Here is a 20,853-nt window from a genome sequence, read left to right on the forward strand (position 1 = left end):
AAAAATTCAAATGGATTTCTAATTATCATTATTTTTTATTCTAGATGAACTAAGAAAACTGAGAGAAATTCCAAAATTTCAACTTTTTAGAGGTTTTGGAGGTTTTAAAGAAAAAAATGCCTTTCTATAAAAAAAAAATTCACTTCGACTTGGTATAAAAATCTTGAAAATTTTTTTTTTATCTATTTTGTTAGTTGAAATAGAAGAGCATTTAATACTGAAGGGAACAAGCTATGATTCAATGAAAAGTCGAGAAAAGAAGATAAAGTTTGTACTATAGCTGACCGTCCGGTAACAGCGTAACTACCTAACGCTCGCCTACCTTTGGCTTTGTATCTACGGAAATATTGAGAACTAGGCTCTGTAACTTTGTGTGAATATTCTGAAATATATTAGGAATCGCTTAAAACGAAAAAAAAAATTGATTTTTTTTACCTGATAAACCAGGCTCCCCCCTTAAATGAGAGCTGGAAACCTTTAAATATCCGTGAGCTGTTAAAAGTGTTAAAAGCTGTTATAGTCATATAGTCATGTTATAATAGCAGCACCTCATTTATACTTAGAAAATATGCATAGATTTCGACTAATCAGAGAACACACGCAATCTCTTAAAAAAAAAAAAAAAAAAAAAAAAAAAAAAAAAATTATCATGCGATATTTTGATATGGCACGCCACATAGCAGACCCAGTTCTTAGTGGCGTGCTGTTTAGCCCAAATTATACCAAATACTTATCCCCAGTATACCCAGCATGTGACTATCTAAGCCTGTTCATAATCTTGGTTATTAAAACACATTTATGTGATTTGCAGGAAGTACATGAACTCAATGAAATATTACTAACTTAATGCTTACTAATACATTTTTTTTTATAATAATATTTTTTTTTTATCTTTTGCGCTTATTTCCTATATAAAAATAATTCAAATTAATGCTACTACAAATTGGACAGAAAGGTTACACAGACACATTTCATCCGCTCCAAAGCGCTGAGAGGCTACTGGCCGGTGCTTATCTTCAATGAAAAGCTGCTTGGCGTTTTCGCTTCTTGTTTGTTTTATTTCACAGCCCATAATTTGTTAACTTGGTCAGTTACACTGCTGACCTACAGCTACATGAGTAAATTGTGGGAGTTGCACTAAGTCGTTCGTTCCTCTTCAGTGCCTTAACATTTGGGTTGCTTTACGCATTTTGCTGAATTATGGTTCCATTGTGTTTTGACTATTGAAATGGATCCCTATTTTTTGTAGTTTTGAAAACTTCTTACAAGGAAATAAAATAACACAATACTATTTTCCACGGTTCGAAAAATAACCCACGCTATTTGTTGATATAAAATAGCAGACGGCTACCGAAAGTGGCATAGTTTACAGGTAGCAACCGCATTGACACCATTGCCAAGAATTAGAGAGCGTTTAAAGGAAGTACATCAAAAAGAGCCAACTAACATAACGAAGAAAAATGTGTAAATTTGTAAGTCACCATAAAAGTGAAGCACTCCAAAGATATTTCCTAACTAAATACATTCACTCTTTCACAGCAATCCGTCGTCCTACTCGCTTCCATCCTTTTGCTGGCCACTACTGATGCCCGTCCGAGTCTGAAATATCTGCCAGCTGTAGCAGAGCATGTGGAATATACGCCGACTGTTGTCGGACACACAGTACACTCACTGCCCACCGCAGTTTCGCATCAGAGTCAAACCATTGTACACGAGAAACGTCCCTACCTGCGACCCATAGTAGAGCACACGCCGATTATTAAAACTTACACACCCATTGTGAAGGCATATTCGCCCATCATCAAAGCGTATACACCCAGCACAAGTGTCGCTTGGCCTGCTGTTTCGTATGCATCTGTGTACCCGTCAGCTTATGAAGGTTTGTATGATGGTTGGAATTCGCCCAGTGTAAAGAGTGCCTATGGTGGATGGAGTTCTGGTTGGAAGCCGAGTGCAGGCTATGAGGATTGGAATGCGTGGGCGTTGAAAAAGTGAATAAATTAGTGAGGAAAACCGAAAGTCATGTGAAAATTTGGAGTCAAATGAAATGTTTAATACGTAAATAAAGGAAATGTGATTTATAATAATTTGTACTCATAGAGGCAGCGAATAAAGCAAGCAAAGCTTCAAAACTACTATCAGAAAATCTACCATATCTGGCACGCAAATCAAAGTTCCAAACAATTATTAACAGAAACCCGATTTTAACAACACTACAGAGTGACGAACAATAATAAGATAATTAAGTCAAAAGTTCTTAGAATTCGGAATTCGGCGATGACTTCCTCGTTTGAATTAAAATTTTTCCCCGCGACACATTTCTTCATGTTAGGAAAAACTAAACTCGCACCAATTATTGTAGTTTGCGGGCGATAACTCCGGATGAATGTGCTAGTGCGTTATTGTGTTGAAAGAGCGCTTTCTTTTTCGCCAAATTCGGTCGTGTCTCCTTCAATTTTTTGGTGAAACAGGTCTAATAACTCACTGTAGTATTGTCCAGTGATCGTTCCTCCTTTTTCTAAAAAATCCACGAAGATCCCAAAAGATCGTCGCCGTGATCTTTCCGGCCGATTGGACTGTCTTCGCCTTTGGAGCAGAGTCACTGGGAGAAATCCATTGTGTTGATTGTTGCTTAGTTTCTGGTGTGTAGTGATGAATCCAACGGTGACAACTCGACGCGAAAATTCCTTCAGATCTCGCTTAAATTGCTCTAAACATTGCTTCAAAGTTAACAGCCGCATCAGCTCGTTGTCCACCGTGAGAAATCATGGCACCCATCGGGCCGACAATTTTTTCAACGCCAATTTATCATGTAAAATATTAATTGCCGTTCCGGTCGACACACCTATGGCCTCTGTATGGCCTCAAGCACTTTCGTTCGTTGATCAGCGAAAATCATGTCGCGGACTTTTTTAATGATTTCCTTGTTAACCAAGTCTGTCGGGCGTCCTGGTAGCTCCTCAAAAAAAATGAATGTTCGCTCATGTTTAAATTCGTTGAACCAATATATAACTGTGATTATAGATGGCGAAGCGTCCCCACAAACAGCATCCAACTTTGCTTTTATGTCCTCGCATTTTTTCACATCCAAAAACAAAAGCGAATCACCGAACGAATAGCTCTCTATCCATTTTAGCAAAAATCTCAAAACACGTCTTACTCGTGCCCATCAATCCAAGGTGTGTTAAAGAATGTAGAAGGTCGCTCTTGCTTATCCAACAACACAACACCACACTTTGTTGGGTCCCCGGATAAACTGGAGTGAAGGCAAATGAAATAGCGGCTGAGTGTGCAAGGAAAGGTTCTGTGTTTGACCTACAGCGAGTGGTAGCGGGCATAAGCATTGCTCTAAACGAACTGTACACTACGATTGACTTGAGCATAAAAGCAGTAACCAATGGAAGGAGGTCTCTGTTTATTAACTGCAGAGTCTCCAAAGTGTTCTGGCCGAAAATGAATCATAAAAGGACAAAATGTCTGCTCAGATTCAACAGATCAATCACCAGCGTGCTCACAGGTTTTATAACGGTTCACTGCACTATTGGCGCCCTAGCCAGTAGAATGGGTGTACTTCACAATGACTTCTGCAGGAGTTGTGGAGATGACGAAGAAATAGAGCGGGTACAACACCTCCTCTGTGAATGTCCTGCACTTAAAAAAAACCGTGAAAACTATATCTGCGATTATTGCTTTGAAGACCTGAGAAATTTGCAAATATCTCACTGGTTGGACTAGCTACCTTTTTAAAGAGATCTAAGAGGCTTAAACAACTTAGTAGGGGATGGAAATGAAATGCAGATATCACAACGTGCCGAGTGTCTTGTCTTAGACAAGCAACCTGGCTAATCTAACCTAACCTAACATAACACAGCGGAGAGTGTTTTTTTGTTTTTAATTACCACTATATGAGATGTAGACGTAGTGAGGTACCAATTTAGTTCATTTTCATTGCCAACCTATTTTGGATAAAGCGTACTTTGGTTGTGTACCAAGTTCCATTGAAGTATTCTCAATTTAACTCGAGTTATTGTCTGCACGGACCGACGAATTAACAGACTTGGTTAAATCGAGTCCGTTCTGCTCATTTTGGTATATATGTGCATATGTATGTCTAGGCTTATATTTATATACAACTGTGAACAAAATTGTGATACCCTTGGGCGTAAGTGCGCGGGTAGAAAAAAAAATTAAAAAGTGATGAAATAATAAATAATGAGGTTGCACGCTTTAAGTAATGTGGAAAAACTGGACTTATTACGAGTGTGTTATGTGGAGCGCTCACAAGTACACTTAGGCTATCATCGAAAGCAATTCAAGTTACGGTTAACGATGGAAGTGGAATGATACCAGGTGGTGACAGTTTGCAATATTAAAAGAGACTTCATATAACTGGCGCTTTGGTGCACACAGGTACAGTCAATAGCGTCGAAGAGTTGTTACTTCTTCACTGTTAAATACTTGGTTTAAATTTAAGTAGGCTCTGCATCCTTTTCTCCCAAAAAAATCTAGTAAGAAGTTTAAAAGATACCTACCTCAACTTCCGTGTTAAAGCTAATACAAAAAAAAGCAACTTGTGAATTAAAATTTTTAAATAAACTAGTTTATTGAAAAGTCAACAACGTCCTTTCTATAGAAAATTAAACTATTCGTTATATCACATTCCAAGTACAAAATCTTTTGTCCATTTCCGTTCTCTATGCGAATCGTTTACCAGGATGAGTAGTGACCATCATAAGACAATGGAGCAGCATAGCTGTGCACGACTGGGGCAGCAGCATACGACTTGATGACGGGAGCAGCGGCAACATAGCTGGTATGCACCAATGGAGCAGAGTGAATGGTCTTCACCACTGGAGCTGGCACATAGCTGGTCTTAACAACGGGTGCCAAGACATCCTCTACGACATGAGCTGAGCTGTGCACAATCGATTGGCTTTGGTGAGAGACGGCAGTGGGGATGCTCTTCACCACTGAACCCACTTTAGCCAAGACTGGTTCTTGGTAGGCCACAGCTGATGGGGCGGAGTAGACAAGAGGGCTTTCAACCAAGTGGCTGGGAGCAGCGACGGCGACGGCGAAAAGAGCAGCAAGGACAAACTGTTAAAATAGAAATAAATTTTTTAAAATGTCTTATTGCAGGAACATAAAATCCTTTTACAACCAAATGAAAACTTACCAATTTGTACATTTTGTTAATTTTTGTTATTTTTAGATTTCGTACGAAAGAACGATTTTTGACTTATGAGCGTTGTTAGCTGATTGATGTCTTTTATTTGAATATCCGTTGCTTTTATACTTTTAAAAGTTCATGCTACGAAATTTTATAGGAATTACAATGAAAACGTTAATAGATTTCAATAATCGTAACAATAACAAAAATGCAAAGAAAAAAGCTCGTTCATCGTGCAAGTCATACACGTCGCGATGGTTTGCTTTGGTTAAGCACACACAATAAACAGTTGGTGGTGGTGAGGGCGATTACTCATACCCATAAACGAATACGTAGACGCAACGCAGGTGACCGCTCACTAACACACAACATAGCGGGAGCTGAAAGCAATTATAGCATGAAGTTGAAATGAAAAAAGAAAAAAAGAGTTAATTTTCCAACAATTAATGCATTAGACCAAAAAGGTCTAAAAGGCGCAACTTGCTCTTGTTTTCATTGCGCTGCCGCAACGCGCTGATTAGCTGTTTAGCTGTCGAGCTTTAGCCAATTGCTCATAGACGTGACAGACAATAACCCACAGCCTCGCACGTTGCCCTCGAAAGGTTATTATGACGTTACAACTAAATAACCAGAAATATAAAAATAGAATTGAATTCTTTATTGAGCCAATTTTTTTGTTTGGTCTTTTTGTTCCTGAATGCGTTGGCTTGGGCGTTCGTTAACGGAACTTGTGTTAGTTTCTTGCTTCGTTCTTTGTTAACACTCTGCAAGTTAGATATATAATTGTATTTCATATTATAAAATTTACAGAGAATTTGTAGCAGTTAATTGCAGAGCGAATAATTATTTCGTAAGCCATTACATCTTCATCCATGCATCTCCAGCAATGGCAGTAGGGATAGTCCTGAACGAGTCCCGGTTTGTTTTTGGCGGTTAGGTTGGGTTACAAATGCCTTCGCACCATAACCAGTAACCGTCGCTCCCACGTGTCTGATGATTCCACTAAAAACATCCCTCCTCTTTCTCTTAGGGTTTTCTCTCAACCACTCAACAAAATTTTGCGCCGGCAGTCCATTTTTCTTCGCCTATCCTCATTCCTCGATTATCTCTTCATACCGTACATTATCGTACATACACCAATAGCTCGTTGCAGAGCTGTTCTCTCTGTGTTTCACCTCTCACATTTGAAGAAGGTGTGCTCCACATCATCGTTTCCAGTATCTCCATAAATGCATCCGTGCTTTCTTTCTACACACTTTTTTAAATCGGGTATTAGTTCAGAGTTCCATCTACGTTCAGTTCAGAGTTCCATTTTGTTTGCCAAAGTGTGAGCGTTGGAATTCTAATGTCAGAGGAGGATGGTTCTGAAATTCCTGAGATTTTTGCCTCCCACCTCCGTTTGCGCTATTGTGCCAGAAGATCTATAGGGATGGTTCCGGTAATAACTAAAGCCACTCTATGCGCAGATACGTTGAAGAGATTATAAAAGTTTTTAGCCAGCATTTCCATACTTCGCATCCATACAGAAGAATCAAGTACGTCGTATCCATTAAACGTTTTCGCGTGCTCTGAAATGGGTCTTCAAGGTTTGTCATGAGCTGACAAGACATGCCGCTTACTTTGTGCGCCCAGTGAGTTAATCTTGAGACTAGTTGCACTCCAAGTTCTTTTGACTTGATCCATTCATTGAGTCAGTTTACGATGCTCTCGTAAGAAGTGAGCCGCTCTCCAATAAGGGCTGACTGCATTGACCGTAACAGATGGTAATCCGAAGATTTCCCAATTCAGTCCCTCTAAATATTTCCGAACCGATTTAGCAACGTGTTGCCTGGCGTTGTCATGCAGCAAAATCAGTTTATCATGTCTACCGTCCCATCCCGGCCGCTTTTCTGTGAGAGCTCGAGTCTAACGCATTGGCTGCAGTCGGTAACGATCGCCAGTGATGGTTTAAGGAGTTCCTAATAGATGACATCCTTCTGATCCCACCAGGTGCACAACATAACCATTGAAGCATGAATATTTCTTTCGCTGTTGATTGAACTGCAGGTGAAACCAGTTCTCCAGGCTCCAACATTTTCGACGCTTAGGACTATCATAATAGATTATCCCTAGTGTCGATGCGATGCAGAAAACCTTTTCTTTTCTGTCGTTCAAGAATCATCTCACATGTCACCAAATGTCTCTTGCTATCGCTCCCCTTGAATAGATGTGACTCCCAGTTATCTGCTTTCTGGACCATTCCCATCGCGCGCAAACGTTTACCGACGGTTGATCCGTCAACATCCAACTCTTTAGGCATATCATCAAGGGTTCGACAAGCGTCTTCATCCAATAATTGTTGTAGTTGAGTATCTGTGATTTTTTTCAGTGTCCCTTTACGATCTTTATTACTCACGTCGAAATCGCCACTTTGAAAGCCTCGAAACCAGTCTTTACAAGTTGTATTTGATAAAGCGACTTGTTTCAGCTGCATTTTTCTTTAAAAGGTGTTAATGAATCATGGCTTTCCGCAAATGCTTTTTTTTCGGGACGAACGTAGACATGTTTGACGTCAGATAAATAGGGATATTTACGCTTCAAGCGAATGTCCATCGAGACCTCACATATACACCTTCAAATCACCAGTATATTACGAGTACCAGAGCGAACAGAAAAATTGTATAAGCAATGACATCTCTTTTGCGAGGGCGGAAACTTATTCCCAATAAGTATTACTATTACTACAATTTGTATTTTTTGGCAAAAAGCCAGCGCGTAAACCAACTTCAGCCACCCTATTCACCATATTTGACCACCTGTGACTCTTGAAAATGACAACTGAAAATACCTTCATTGGTACGATTTGAAAGATAGAAATCGCAACCCTGAGCAGTTGAAGAGCCTATTAAATAGCGCATCTCACCTACCTATTGGAGAAAGCGCTAATACATTTATTATATCTAGATTTTAAACTAGTCTGACAGGGAAAAAATTGATATTGATGAATAAATAAATATTTTTCGAGAAAAATACAAAGTAACAGTGTTTTGAACAAACCTCAAATGTCGCTACTGTAAGCCCCAATATTATGAGCGTCAAAATTATATCAGGGCATATAATTTATCTTTGCTTCTTGCACGATTATGAGAGCAAAGGAAAGGTCAAAAACCTATTCAAAAACCGATTCATTAGAATCGGCGAGGTACGACGTAGCCTATAAACTCTAACACATAATGTTGTGTTAAATTTTTTTCGCGTTGGCATTTTATGCAAATCTGACAATTTCATGATGTGATTAGATTACAAAGTGGGAGCCCTTGGTGTAATGCCATGTGCACTCCATACCGATTAGAAACTTGGTATACCGACCGCTTTAGGCCGAACTGAATTGCGCCCAAATGGATCCTAATTTTCATGTGTGGCGTCTATTAATAAGGCCAAATTGGACTGTTCACTCATGGTTCGATTTTCGGTTGGTGGTAGAGTGCCATATTCTGCGAAAAACTACTTCTAATCTTAAATTTCCGCTATCAAAGTAGTTGTCAATAGATATGAGGATGCGTCTAGTGAAATACGCAAAAGGGATTTCGTCGGGGAGTGACAAACTATTGCTCAATTGTCTTTTAGCACTTGTTGATAAGAGTACTTCTACTTACATTTGAAGCCAGGTTTACTTAGGTTGTTAACGCTCTGGCTGCCAAGCAAATGAAGTTTTCTAGGGTAATTTACTTCTGCAGCTCGAATGATCTTCTCCATTATCAGATTAAAGCTTATCTAAAATCTCTTTTGGTATCAAACAGATAAGAAGGTGCCTGCCAATTCAGACTCAGCGGACATTTTCATGATGATGTGTGGCTAGCCTCTTTAGTAGTAATAGATTTTCTAGACCTAAAATATGTTAGCTTATCCAAGTCTAAAGTCACATTTATAAGACTTAATTTCAGTTATTTAATACTTTAGCGAAGAGTGGACCAGTACACAGCGATATTGGCATTGATGCGCAAAATATGTGATATGATTTCGGACTTTTATAATATGGACTTATATCTGCCCAAGATGAATCGGTTTCCTCCAAAATCCAATTTACTTCGTAAAAGACATTCCATAATTCCTTATTTTTTAAATAGCCAGAAACTTTTTTTGACGTGAACGGTGAGTGGCTAAACTGTGAGACCTCCAGGATGAGGTTAAGAAAAAGTGTGAAAGCATCGCAAAATTGCATTGATTGTAGTACAAAGAAAGGAACAAATTGAAGATATTATAATAATAAATTAGAAACACCGCATAAACTAAGCAAACGCATAATCCGGAATAAACTGCATCAAAAGAGAAGATGGAAGAATTAGTTGTATTAATTGTATTAATGTAATATAAATAACTAGCAGCAAGCCAGTCACCTACCCTGCCAGAAAGCAAAATAGATTAACGAAACCAGCGCAAGACTGAGTCTTGTCGATGCCCTATGATCCCGAGTGGAGTGAACAAGGAAAAAATATATTATATATAATAATTGTAACGTCTATAGATGATGTGGTGAATACCATTAGGCAAATTCATTTTGAAATTGACTTTGAAGCGAGAGCAACTCTTTAAGCATTTCATTGTGAAATATTATATACAAAAAAATTCCTACTATGTGATTTAAAGTCTTGAAATGATATATTTAATATTGAGGAGTCTACCCTCCTAATATTCCAAAGTTGGTCCTACTAAACAAAAAAACATTTTTTACATAAAAATTGTGGGTATCTTTGTACCAAAACTTAATTTCTGTTACTTTACCACAAAACTAGAAATTTGTCCTCTATAGTAAAATGCTTGCTCTAATGCATATTCTCCATACCAAAGAAATTTGAGCATTCATTATATGGAGGAAAATATTAGGTGCGCAAATAAGTTCTGAAAATACAACTTTATTCTGAAAAAATGGTTAAAAGTGAACCATTGAATGTATTGCCCATCTCTGGCTACTACTTTTTCTCATTTTTCTGGTAGATCTCGTATATCGTCGCGGTAAAACTGTTCATCTTTTGAGGCTATCCACGGATCAAGCCATTTTGGGATGTCTTCATATGAATGGACCCGCAGTGGGTCAGCTAGACCATGTGCCATCGTTCGGAACAGGTGATAATCGGACGGCGCAATATCTGAAGAATATGGCGGGTGAAGTAGGATTTCCCATTTCAGTATTTGCAGGTAGGTTTTAACGGGTTTGGTAACGTGAGGCCGACCGTTGTCATGTGATAGAATCACTTTTTCATGCCTCTCCGCGTATTTCGGCCACTTCTCGCGCAGTGCTCGGCTCGTTCGCATCAATTGAAGTCGATACCGATCCCCAGTGATGGTTTGGACTTGTTTTAACAGTTAATAATAAATAACAGCGTGAATATTCGGCTGAGGCGACGACGTAGAAGCATGACTGGGCAGTCCCATGACTTTCCCTTCTTTAGATTGCTGTAATGAAACCATTTTTCATCACCCGTTACGATGCGATGAAGAAACCCAAAACAAAATCACTAATGTGTCGATGCAGTTTGTTTACCATATGTATAAGCTTGGTTTATGACGTTTAGGTTATGTTAGAATCGACTAGCATAAACTGCTGGCCGCATGTTTTGACAAACAGCGGGAACCTAGTTGCGTACCCAATACATAACACTGTTAAAAAGAATTATGAAAAATCAACGCGAATTTCGAAGCAAAAATTCTGGCCAACAAATAAGAAATTTAATTTTTTTTTTTGTATGTAGTATAGATCATATATTATATTTATAAAATATGTCAAAACTTTGGAATAGGTCTCGCTGCTATTATTTTGCACATAACTGCATATGTGTCTATACGGAAAATTCTTTTAGACGCAGAATATTGAAAAATTCTTTCCATCACTTGCCTACTAAAATAAATATTTATGTTCTAGCCATCATTAATACACATCTGTAAATTTGTTTAAATAAATAAATTTATTTAAAAAATCATCGATTTAAAAGTCAACAACATTCTTTCTATAGAAAATTAAACTATTCGTTATATCACATTCCAAGTACAAAATCTTTTGTCCATTTCCGTTCTCTATGCAAATCGTTTACCAGGATGAGTAGTGACCATCATAAGACAATGGAGCAGCATAGCTGTGCACGACTGGGGCAGCAGCATACGACTTGATGACGGGAGCAGCGGCAACATAGCTGGTATGCACCAATGGGGCAGAGTGAATGGTCTTCACCACTGGAGCTGGCACATAGCTGGTCTTCACAACGGGAGCCAAGACATCCTCAACGACATGAGCTGAGCTGTGCACAATCGATTGGCTTTGGTGAGAGACGGCAGTGGGGATGCTCTTCACCACTGAACCCACTTTAGCCAAGACTGGTTCTTGGTAGGCCACAGCTGATGGGGCGGAGTAGACAAGAGGGCTTTCAACCAAGTGGCTGGGAGCAGCGACAGCGACGGCGAAAAGAGCGGCAAGGACAAACTGTTAAAATAGAAATAAATTTTTTAAAATGTCGTATTGCAGGAACATAAAATCCTTTTACAACCAAATGAAAACTTACCAATTTGTACATTTTGTTAATTTTTTTTATTTTTAGATTTCGTACGAAAGAACGATTTTTGACTTATGAGCGTTGTTAGCTGATTGATGCCTTTTGGTTGAGCAGCCAACGCTTTTATATCTTTATGCTACGAAACTTAATAGCCATCACAATGGCAACGTTAATTGCCATATTTCACTATTATAATAACAACAAAAACGCTGTTGAAACCTCTTGGAATTGGCTGCGTTTAACGCACGCGCCGCTGCCGTCGGTTGGCTTTGGTTAGTAGTCGTGAGCGCACCACGTACGCATGTACGCGCGCTCTTTTTTACTAAATGTTGGAGCTGAGGCTCTACCTTCCTCTTGATATTTCATTCTCACGCGGATTGCTGCCCATTTTCACTCTAGGTATTCCACTCCTCTTGTAAACGCTTACCCTGCCTTACTCCAATCTCGTGCCAAGGGCCTTTTACATTTTCATGCAATATTTAGAAATTAAAATAAATTAATATGCACGGAGTAGTGAAAATGTAAATTAAATAAATTATGAAACTTTTTTGCGTACTGCAATATAATTTATTTATTCTCTTGCTGTTTATTTATTGATTTATATTTTTTCCATTTCAGTATTGGTTGAGTGAAAGTAAAGATATCGATTATTCCTGTTTGGGGCAAAAAAGTGGCAGTTTTTACTTTGACTCAAACATATATTAAATCCGAAGTGTCAATGTTCGAGCAGGCACAATATTTTACATAACCAGTCAATATTTTAGTCACATCGGTCGATTCCTTTTTAAATCACGTATAATTTTACCGCTGACAGCTATTTCACTCACAAAAAAGTGTCAGAAGCTCAGTGCTATATTTATAAGAAATGGATAAGCGAACCGCTCGACCAATATTTCGAAATACTTAAAACTTCATTCCAAAAAGAATCCTATATTGTCAAGATGGCACGAATGTTATTTACAAAATAATAATAATAATTTTTTTGTTTTTGTAAAACTAAATTTTTACAGTCCTTTTCTCTCCTACATTCCCTTATAACAGAATGTGCATCTTTGTTTTTATGATACAAGTAAACTAGACCTCAATTTATTAAGGCCGAGTATAAACATCAAATAATAGAAAAATTATTTTCTAATAGTGAGCGCCCCTCAGCAGGCAATTGCAAACCTCCGAGTGTATTTCTGCCATGAAAAAGCTCCTCATAAAAATATCTGCCGTTCGGAGTCGGCTTGAAACTGTAGGTCCCTCCATTTGTGGAACAACATCAAGACGCACACCACAAATAGGAGGAGGAGCTCGGTCAAACACCTAACAGAAGTGTACGCGCCAATTATTTATTTTTTATTTAATCTAACTTGTCCTTCCGTGCGATTTTTCTGCCGACATAGATTATGCCTTGAACAATGGAACTCTTTGTCTTTCTCCTGCGGGCTTCTCCTAAAATTATACAACCTTGGTTTATCTGCTAAAATTATATTCAACACATCTTTATCGTCGGGGAGTTTATCTTCCATTACGACCTTCTTTAAGAGTGGCAATAAAACTTTCGTTAGAAATTATAGGCCTATTTCAAATCTATCGACTACATTGTATTTCGAAAATTTTTGAGCACGCGGTCAATGCAAAACTGAGCTTAAATCTGTAATTTGCCCAAAATCAGCATGGGAACAGATCTACAGTATTTGATCTGGCCGTTTTTAGTGAATACTGCATTTATTCTTCTTTACACTGACTTTTCGAAAGCCTTCGACAAAGTTTCTCATAGAATCTAATTAAAAAATTAGCTTGTCTTGGATTTCATTCTGCTTTTCTGAAGTCGATAAAATCTTACTTGAGCAATAGACGTTGGTGGAATTTCATCTACTCCCTTTGCTGCTACCTCTAGCTTTGCGCAAGGAAGTATATTGGGGCCACTCTTTTTTGTGTTACTTATTAATGATATCAAACGTTTTTTCTGATTTACTAAATTTTTGCTTTATGCTGATGACCTTAAGACCTTCTCAGCGATCAAGGCTCAAGAGGATGCCATTAATCTTCAAGTCGATACGGACAGGCTTTACGTGTGCTGCCGGAATTCACAGCTTTCGCTGAACTTCTCTAAGTGCTTTCAAATATCTCACTCGAAAACTTCTAACATTCTGTGTACTATGTACAGTATCTCGACTTGAGTCCTGCAGTGTGTTAGCGAGTTTAAGTACCTTGGCATTACTTTGATAAAAAAGTTTCCTTTAATAACCATATGAGCTATATTTCTTCAAAATCTTGCTCGATGCTTGGCTTCATCAAACAGAATGCCGCTAAGTTCTCTGATCTCCATACCATTAAGCTACTCTATACTTTACATTTTTCTCAATTGAGATGCTCTTCGGTGTTTGAACTTCATTTGATCCCATGCCATCATGTTCTGCTCGCCTTATGCTTATAAACCTCACGGCTTTAGAAATTCGTAAACCGATATGCATCTGTGCTTTACTCATAATAGTATTACTGGAGTCATTGATTGCCATTACTTATTGTAAAGAATTAGATTTAATGTTCACCAGGCAACTCTTAGGACACATTACCCTTTTCATGGTGAAAACTTTAAGGATTATATACAGTTAGAATTTTCCAAAAATCGATTTTTTTTATTTTATTTTCTTAATGTTCATATATTTAAGAATACATATTTAAGAATAAAAGTGTAATATCGTTCCATTTAATATCGTTTTCGAAGTTACACGCAAATTTTAAATGGCGTTTCAGAGTGCTTGAAAGTACAAGGCAAACTTTAAACGCGTTTTTCTCAAAATGGTGTTTTCACATTCGGCAACCAACATTACTCAAAATGGCTATACCGATTAGTCTCAAATTTTAACACGAGCTTCCTAAATATATTTTTTAGTAATTAATCGAAGATTTTTTCTTACCGATAGATATTTGTTTTATAAACAATTTAAGGCCAAAATTTTGGTCAAAAATCATTTTGTTTTGTGAGAAACTGCCATTTTATGAAAAAAAAAATTGTTTTGCTTATTTCTTCGATTAATTACTAGATTTAACATGACTTTATCGAAGTCTGTTTGGTTTTTTAATTTTAGAGACATAGTGGTAACCGCAAAGCGTCTTTTTTGAGAGGAGCTCCCGGAGATCAGCTGTAGCTCCTATCCAAATAAATATTTTTACTAATACTTCTTAAAATACGGTTCAAAGGTAACATAATATGTGTACAAATTTTTAGGTCAATATATTTAAAGGTTTTCTCAAAAAAAATCTGGAAAATTGGCTTTTTTCGGCCCCTTACAACAAAGTATGCCAGTAATGCTTCCATGCTCCTCTTGCCTTACGTGAAATAAATACCATTAATAATGATGTGGTTCTTGATTTTTCACACTCAAGAGTTGCGTTTTTAATTTTTTTGAACTTTATGTTAGAAATAGCGGTTTTTAAACACTTTTATGTGTAATACTCGTATATCAATAGTTTAATCTAAGTTCCTTTGTATTATAGTCTGTAGGGATTGTAATTGATAGACTTAAATAAATAAATAAATAATTAAATATATCCTAAATCCGTGAGGCTGAGAAAAGCCAGCTTTATGTGATCAATGTTATAATCACATCGTAGTGTCCTATCTCGCACCCCGTATAAAAGTCTACAAAATAATAAATGATATCAAATGAATTAGTGCGGAACACAGCAAACGAAAATTAACTTTATTTAAATATATATCTCGAAGCAATTATTCAAAATCTGGAATGAGTTGTTCGAGAAACTTTCAGCAAAGTAGTAGCAAAGTTTCAGGTATTTTGAGAGCAGGTGGTCACCACAAAGGTTATACTACGCGTATGTAATTTTTCTTACACTTTACTTCCTTTCTGCTAAGTAATCGCCTAGTATGGAATTCCCGCTAAAGCAAATCGATGCCGCATGCCGATGTAATTGCTTATTAAAGTTTACACAATAATGGGTGTGTTTTCAGACTTATCAAAAATTCGATAGGATTCTCTGATACATCAGTTATTCATGTGAAGCACTTCTACTTTGCATATAATTCTAAAGTCGGACAAATTATCGTGGTACCCCATATAAATCGAACACATTTACAAATCGTAGAAACTACTTCCATAATTGTCCTTGTACGCGCCAAGTTACAGAGTAGGCGGCCCACATTACGGTGTGCATCGTCATTCTACTGAGCAGTTTATTGGCTTGTGATTAATATCTAATTTTATATGAGCTAGCATTGTGCACATCGAAAATAACGCTGCTAATTATGACCAAAGGTAAAAATATTGTAGATTCTGCCCCGTTGACTTTCCAGTCACTCTCGCTTAATCTTTCTCTTCTTTTTGTTTGTTAATTTTTTGTACTGACCTCGCGGCACTGGGGAAGGATTATCTTGTATTCCATCCTTCTTGATTGATACCGATATTTGTAACATGGACGGCGCTACTTGCCACACAGTCCGTGAAAAAAATAGATTTACTTCGTCGTCATAAGCGATTTATCTCTGTCTCGAACCAGTGGCCATCGAAATCGTGTGATATCACACCTTTGGTTTTTTTATTTGAGGGGCTATGTAAAGTCTAAATGCCGGAAGACCCCCAGTGATTCATTCAAAACAGGTGTTTACAGATGGCCGAATTACGGCACAATTGTGGTCAAAATTTAAAAAGGACTATCTTTAAAAAATAAATGTCATGAATGGTTCTACACTACAATAATAAATGTTACCTGATAAATTTGAATTTTCGTTGTTTCATTTAAAATACACCACCATTAAAATAATCGCCCTTTAGCTGGGGATGAAACTGCGATTCTCACGTTCATCAAATTAGCCACAGAGAAATCGGAGCTAATACTTCTAACCAAAAAGCACATCCCGTTAGAACTTGCAAAAATACGCTAACCACAAAAACCGTTCTAAAGTATAATACCTAGGCATAAGACTGGACTCAATACCAAGCACGCAGCAGAGAAAGCCGCTAAGACGATATCCCTACTCAGTAGACTGATGGCAAACATAGGGGTCCAACCCGAACGGAGCGGGAAATAACAAAGGCAGCCACACTCCCCGTTCTCTTATACTGTGGGCAAGTGCGCTAAAGGTAAAAAGCATCGAGGCAAGCTCTTAGCATCGGCACAACAAACGGCAGCCCTCATAGTTATGTCCGCCTACCGCACAGTGTTAGGGCCAGCAGTTCAATACCGATAGACTTACTATCTTTTCAAAGGAAAAAGCTGTGGGCATTAAAGCAAGAGGCGCGAAATAAGGGATGAAACGCTAAGGCTATGGCAAGACCGCTGAATTAACGAAACACGTAGCAGATGAACGGCTAGGCTTATAAAAGACGTCGCCACACGGAACAGCAGGTACTTCGGTGAATTCAGTTTTTATACAACTCAAATGCTTTTGGAGCACAGGTATTTCCAGAAATACTTGCTCAAAATAGGGAAATGCGAGCACCTCACATGCATATGTGGGGATGCCACCGAAGATGACGCATGCGCTGGGAACAAGAACGTCTAACGCTGGAGAATGCAGTTGGTCACATAACCACTTAAAATTTAATCGACAAGATGTTAAGAAGCAAAGAAACGTGGGAGATCATCAGTGGTTTCGCGGAAAGAATTCTCCGTATAAAGACACATAGGCATAGATCTTTGTAATGAGGAAGATGCAACGCCACTCTGAATAAATGCGAAAGCGTCTCCAGGGTGGGCGACGGTTTCAAAAGAGGGGAAGTTTTTTAGTCCCCGGACATAACATTGCTTTGAGGTGCATTAGGTATTTTAAACCCTCTCATCCGCAAAAAAAAACAAAACAAACAAAAAACCCTGTGATTCGGAATAAAGGGTCTTACAAAACAGCGCCTAGATGTTGTTTTAAAATGAAACATGTAAAAATTTAGATTATTTCAAATTTTACTATTTTTATTTCAAATACGTCAATTAACAGTTTGGTATGAAAATTCACATCATTTGTCCACGATGAGTACATCTACAGGTAAAATCCGCCAAACAGTCGATTCATGAATGCCTCATTGTTGAGATCGTCGAGATCGAGATATCGATGTTGAAGTTTGTTCAGCAACACTTTGCGCTACAGCAGCAAAGTTTTTGGTCTACCAGTCTCTTTTCTAGAATTGACGGAACCAGTTTCTTAAAATTTTTTCACCACCCTTTAAATTGTCGACTCATCCGAACGATTATTTCCACCAAAAGAAATTACATATTTAAAAATTTGATTTATTTAGATCTTTTATTATTAGAAATATTTGCAACTAAAAAAGATTTATTGAAATGATGAATGAAAAACTTTAATTAAACCTATTATTCGTTCTAATAAGTATATTTTCTGAAATTTCTCAAAAAACTCGTAATTATGTGGAGCTGTTTAGCGTTTTTTCTTAGCCTTCTTTATTACGTAAATAGTTTTATATTCAGTTTGGCGCTTCTTTTATACCTATTTTACATGAAAAGTGTAAATTATCGATACTTTAATGTAGATGCCAATACAAATATTTGTATGGATACTTCGGTGCATTTTTTGATATCGCAGCATCGCTACCGAGTAGTCGTTAGCACTATATTGGAGTCGTAGATCTTACAGTAATCCTAATAAATATAAAAAATTTGCATTTAATAAAGTACCACTTAAAAACACCCATTACATATGTACGTAATATTCTTAAATGCCGCTTGTAATGGGCATCGATATAAAAATATGTAAACAATTACCTCTAACTCAATTTTCTCCATGGCAGTATCAAAAATACGAGTAACTCATTAACGCCACCCAAACAGGTTCACGAGACGGCTCTAATTACTGTAACGATCAACACATGGTAAACAAAACAATGGCCAGAAAATACATGCAAGCACACGAGTAATTGCAGGCACGCACATTCCGGAGCTCATTGAAAGCTGTGCACAAGGCCACCACCATCAGCAATAACAGCCGCCAACCAGCCAGCGTCAGCTATGATCGAATTTGAATTCAACGCAGCGTTTGTTGGCATTGCGTGCGTTTCATCACACTTGCGTTTCGTGGGAGTTTGTCACTATAAATACCATGTCGAACACTAAGAATGGTATCAGTTCTTTAACACACTCAGTCAATACAGACCTTCAAACAAAAAACAAAATTTAAAAATGTTCAAGTTGGTAAGTTGGCTTAGATACAACACAAAAAAAAACAGTTAACAGGAAATTTAAAATACCCAAACTTTTCTAACGATTTTATTTTTTATTTACATCACAGGTGGTATTGTCTGCTCTCCTGGCCGTAGCTGCTGCTCGTCCCAGTCTCATCGAATCTCATCCAGTAGTGTACTCGTCGCCCGCCGTTGCCGTGCACGAACCCGTTCTGACTAAAGTGGGTGCAGTGGTGAAGAGCATCCCTACTGCTGTCTCCCATCAAAGCCAATCGATTGTGCACAGCTCAGCTCATGTCGTTGAGGATGTTTTGGCACCCGTTGTGAAGACCAGCTATGTGGCAGCTCCCGTGGTGAAGACTGTTGCTGCTGCTCCTATACTGCACTCTGCTGCAGTCCACCACGTTGCTGCTGCTCCACTTCTGCACCATGCTCCTGTTGCCCATTACGCTGCTCCTCTGACACATTTGCATGCTGCATCTCCACTCACCTACACCGCCACTGGTTTATGGTAAAAGATCTGAGACATGAACGAATTTAGTTGGACTGCCTGTTTTTGGTATTTTTTTGTTTGTTTGTAATTTTTTGTTTTATATACATACATACATACATATTTTTTAAGTTTCATTTAAATCATTTATTTATTTAAAAACTGATGGAATTATGACAAAATTGAAAATATATGCATGCATTTGTATCTGAAAAAAAAAATGTTTTTACGAGTACTTTATTGCGATACCACAGACCAAACCATCCATTCTATTCTTATATGTGGAATATCAAGCACGAGTATAAAACTCCTTCCGGCATAAAGCTATACAACTAAGTATAAAAAGGGGGAACCAACAATGAACATAATGATATTCTGAACAAATGAACTGAATGAACCAAAATCTACACCGAATTCCTTCTGCTAAGCTAATCAATCCATATGGATTATTATGTGAGCCTGCTGAAGCGTATCAGGGGGAAAATTCATCGCAAGAAGCTCACATATCTCATTCTGTGCCAACGATGTGATGGTTGCTAAAGTAATTATTTGATCCCGTTTAGCTTTATTCCATTCTCACGGCTCAAGGTACCATTTCACGGAAGGCGCTTTGAGACTGTGAAGGTGATAAAAGAAGTCGCAGAAGTAGCAGAATATGGAAAATATTTATAAGTAGAACCTTGTCGTGAATGAGCAGAGCAAAGTATTCGTGGAGTTGACTTTGAAGGTACCAATTTTTCGCAATTCATTTTCATAGACCAGTGATTAAAGTTTCTCTAAAAGGCGTAAACTGGCGGCTGTCGTATCCAAATTGGAAGGTGCGTGGCTAGCATTCGGTAGTGTAAGGGTTCGAAATGAAACACCAAATAATAGAAAAAGTTTTTTCTATGTTAATAGCGAATGCCCGAGTGTATTTCTGCCTCCGAGTGTATTACTGCCATGAAAAAGCGTCTTACAAAAACCTATCTGCCGTTCGGAGGCGCCGTAAAACTGTAGATCTCTTCAATTGAGGAAAACATTTAGATGTATACCACAAATAAGAGGAGGAGCTCCGTCAAACACCAGACAGGGGTGTAAGCGCCAACTATGTATGTATGTATATTGTGTATAAAACCTCTACACCGGCTGATACGGATCCAGCGACGATCTTCCGCTCTCAAACAGTTCTCGCCTGTTGAGTCCATATGCGAGATAGACCGCAAAAAACTGATGATGACTGCAAATTAATTTTATTTTAATTCTCTACGTACAAACTACGGCTTTTCCGGTATTTAAAATTTGAGTGAATAAATTTAAATATCTCTTTTTTATCCTGATTGCATAAAAATGAAAAATCTTAAATTAATTTGGATAAAAGAAAAAAATAAACAAAAAAATTCCAGCATTTAAAAAAAATTTTTTTTTTACGAAAATTAATCAAATAGAATTTTATTAAAGCCAAATATGAAAATTTCAATTTATAAAGACTGTTAGTTGCTTAGTTAAATATAACTGAAACTGTTTATGTTATTTTATTTTAAATTAATAATG

The 20,853-nt window shown here is 37.7% G+C and overlaps 4 protein-coding genes across 4 annotated transcripts; 2 read left to right on the forward strand and 2 right to left on the reverse strand.

The window, feature by feature from the left end:
- Positions 1–1,400: 1,400 nt before the first annotated feature.
- LOC129240225 (uncharacterized) lies at positions 1,401–1,995 on the forward strand. Its single transcript, XM_054875887.1, has 2 exons — positions 1,401–1,472; positions 1,540–1,995. Exons 1-2 carry the CDS (start codon positions 1,461–1,463, stop codon positions 1,993–1,995), a joined length of 468 nt encoding a protein of 155 aa, XP_054731862.1. The 5' UTR covers positions 1,401–1,460.
- A 2,583-nt stretch (positions 1,996–4,578) lies between these two features.
- On the reverse strand, positions 4,579–5,251 carry LOC129241241 (cuticle protein LPCP-23-like). Its single transcript, XM_054877468.1, has 2 exons — positions 5,177–5,251; positions 4,579–5,097 (listed from the first exon to the last, which is right to left on the reverse strand). Exons 1-2 carry the CDS (start codon positions 5,186–5,188, stop codon positions 4,708–4,710), a joined length of 402 nt encoding a protein of 133 aa, XP_054733443.1. The 5' UTR covers positions 5,189–5,251; the 3' UTR covers positions 4,579–4,707.
- Positions 5,252–11,144: 5,893 nt separating this feature from the next.
- Positions 11,145–11,787, reverse strand: LOC129241362 (cuticle protein LPCP-23-like). The gene is made up of 2 exons (XM_054877630.1): positions 11,704–11,787; positions 11,145–11,624 (listed from the first exon to the last, which is right to left on the reverse strand). Exons 1-2 carry the CDS (start codon positions 11,713–11,715, stop codon positions 11,235–11,237), a joined length of 402 nt encoding a protein of 133 aa, XP_054733605.1. The 5' UTR covers positions 11,716–11,787; the 3' UTR covers positions 11,145–11,234.
- A 6,983-nt stretch (positions 11,788–18,770) lies between these two features.
- LOC129241827 (larval/pupal cuticle protein H1C-like) lies at positions 18,771–19,386 on the forward strand. Its single transcript, XM_054878350.1, has 2 exons — positions 18,771–18,843; positions 18,941–19,386. Exons 1-2 carry the CDS (start codon positions 18,832–18,834, stop codon positions 19,346–19,348), a joined length of 420 nt encoding a protein of 139 aa, XP_054734325.1. The 5' UTR covers positions 18,771–18,831; the 3' UTR covers positions 19,349–19,386.
- Positions 19,387–20,853: the final 1,467 nt, after the last annotated feature.

The sequence above is a fragment of the Anastrepha obliqua genome, chromosome 3 (assembly GCF_027943255.1).
Source record: "Anastrepha obliqua isolate idAnaObli1 chromosome 3, idAnaObli1_1.0, whole genome shotgun sequence".
Lineage (NCBI taxonomy): Eukaryota > Metazoa > Arthropoda > Insecta > Diptera > Tephritidae > Anastrepha > Anastrepha obliqua.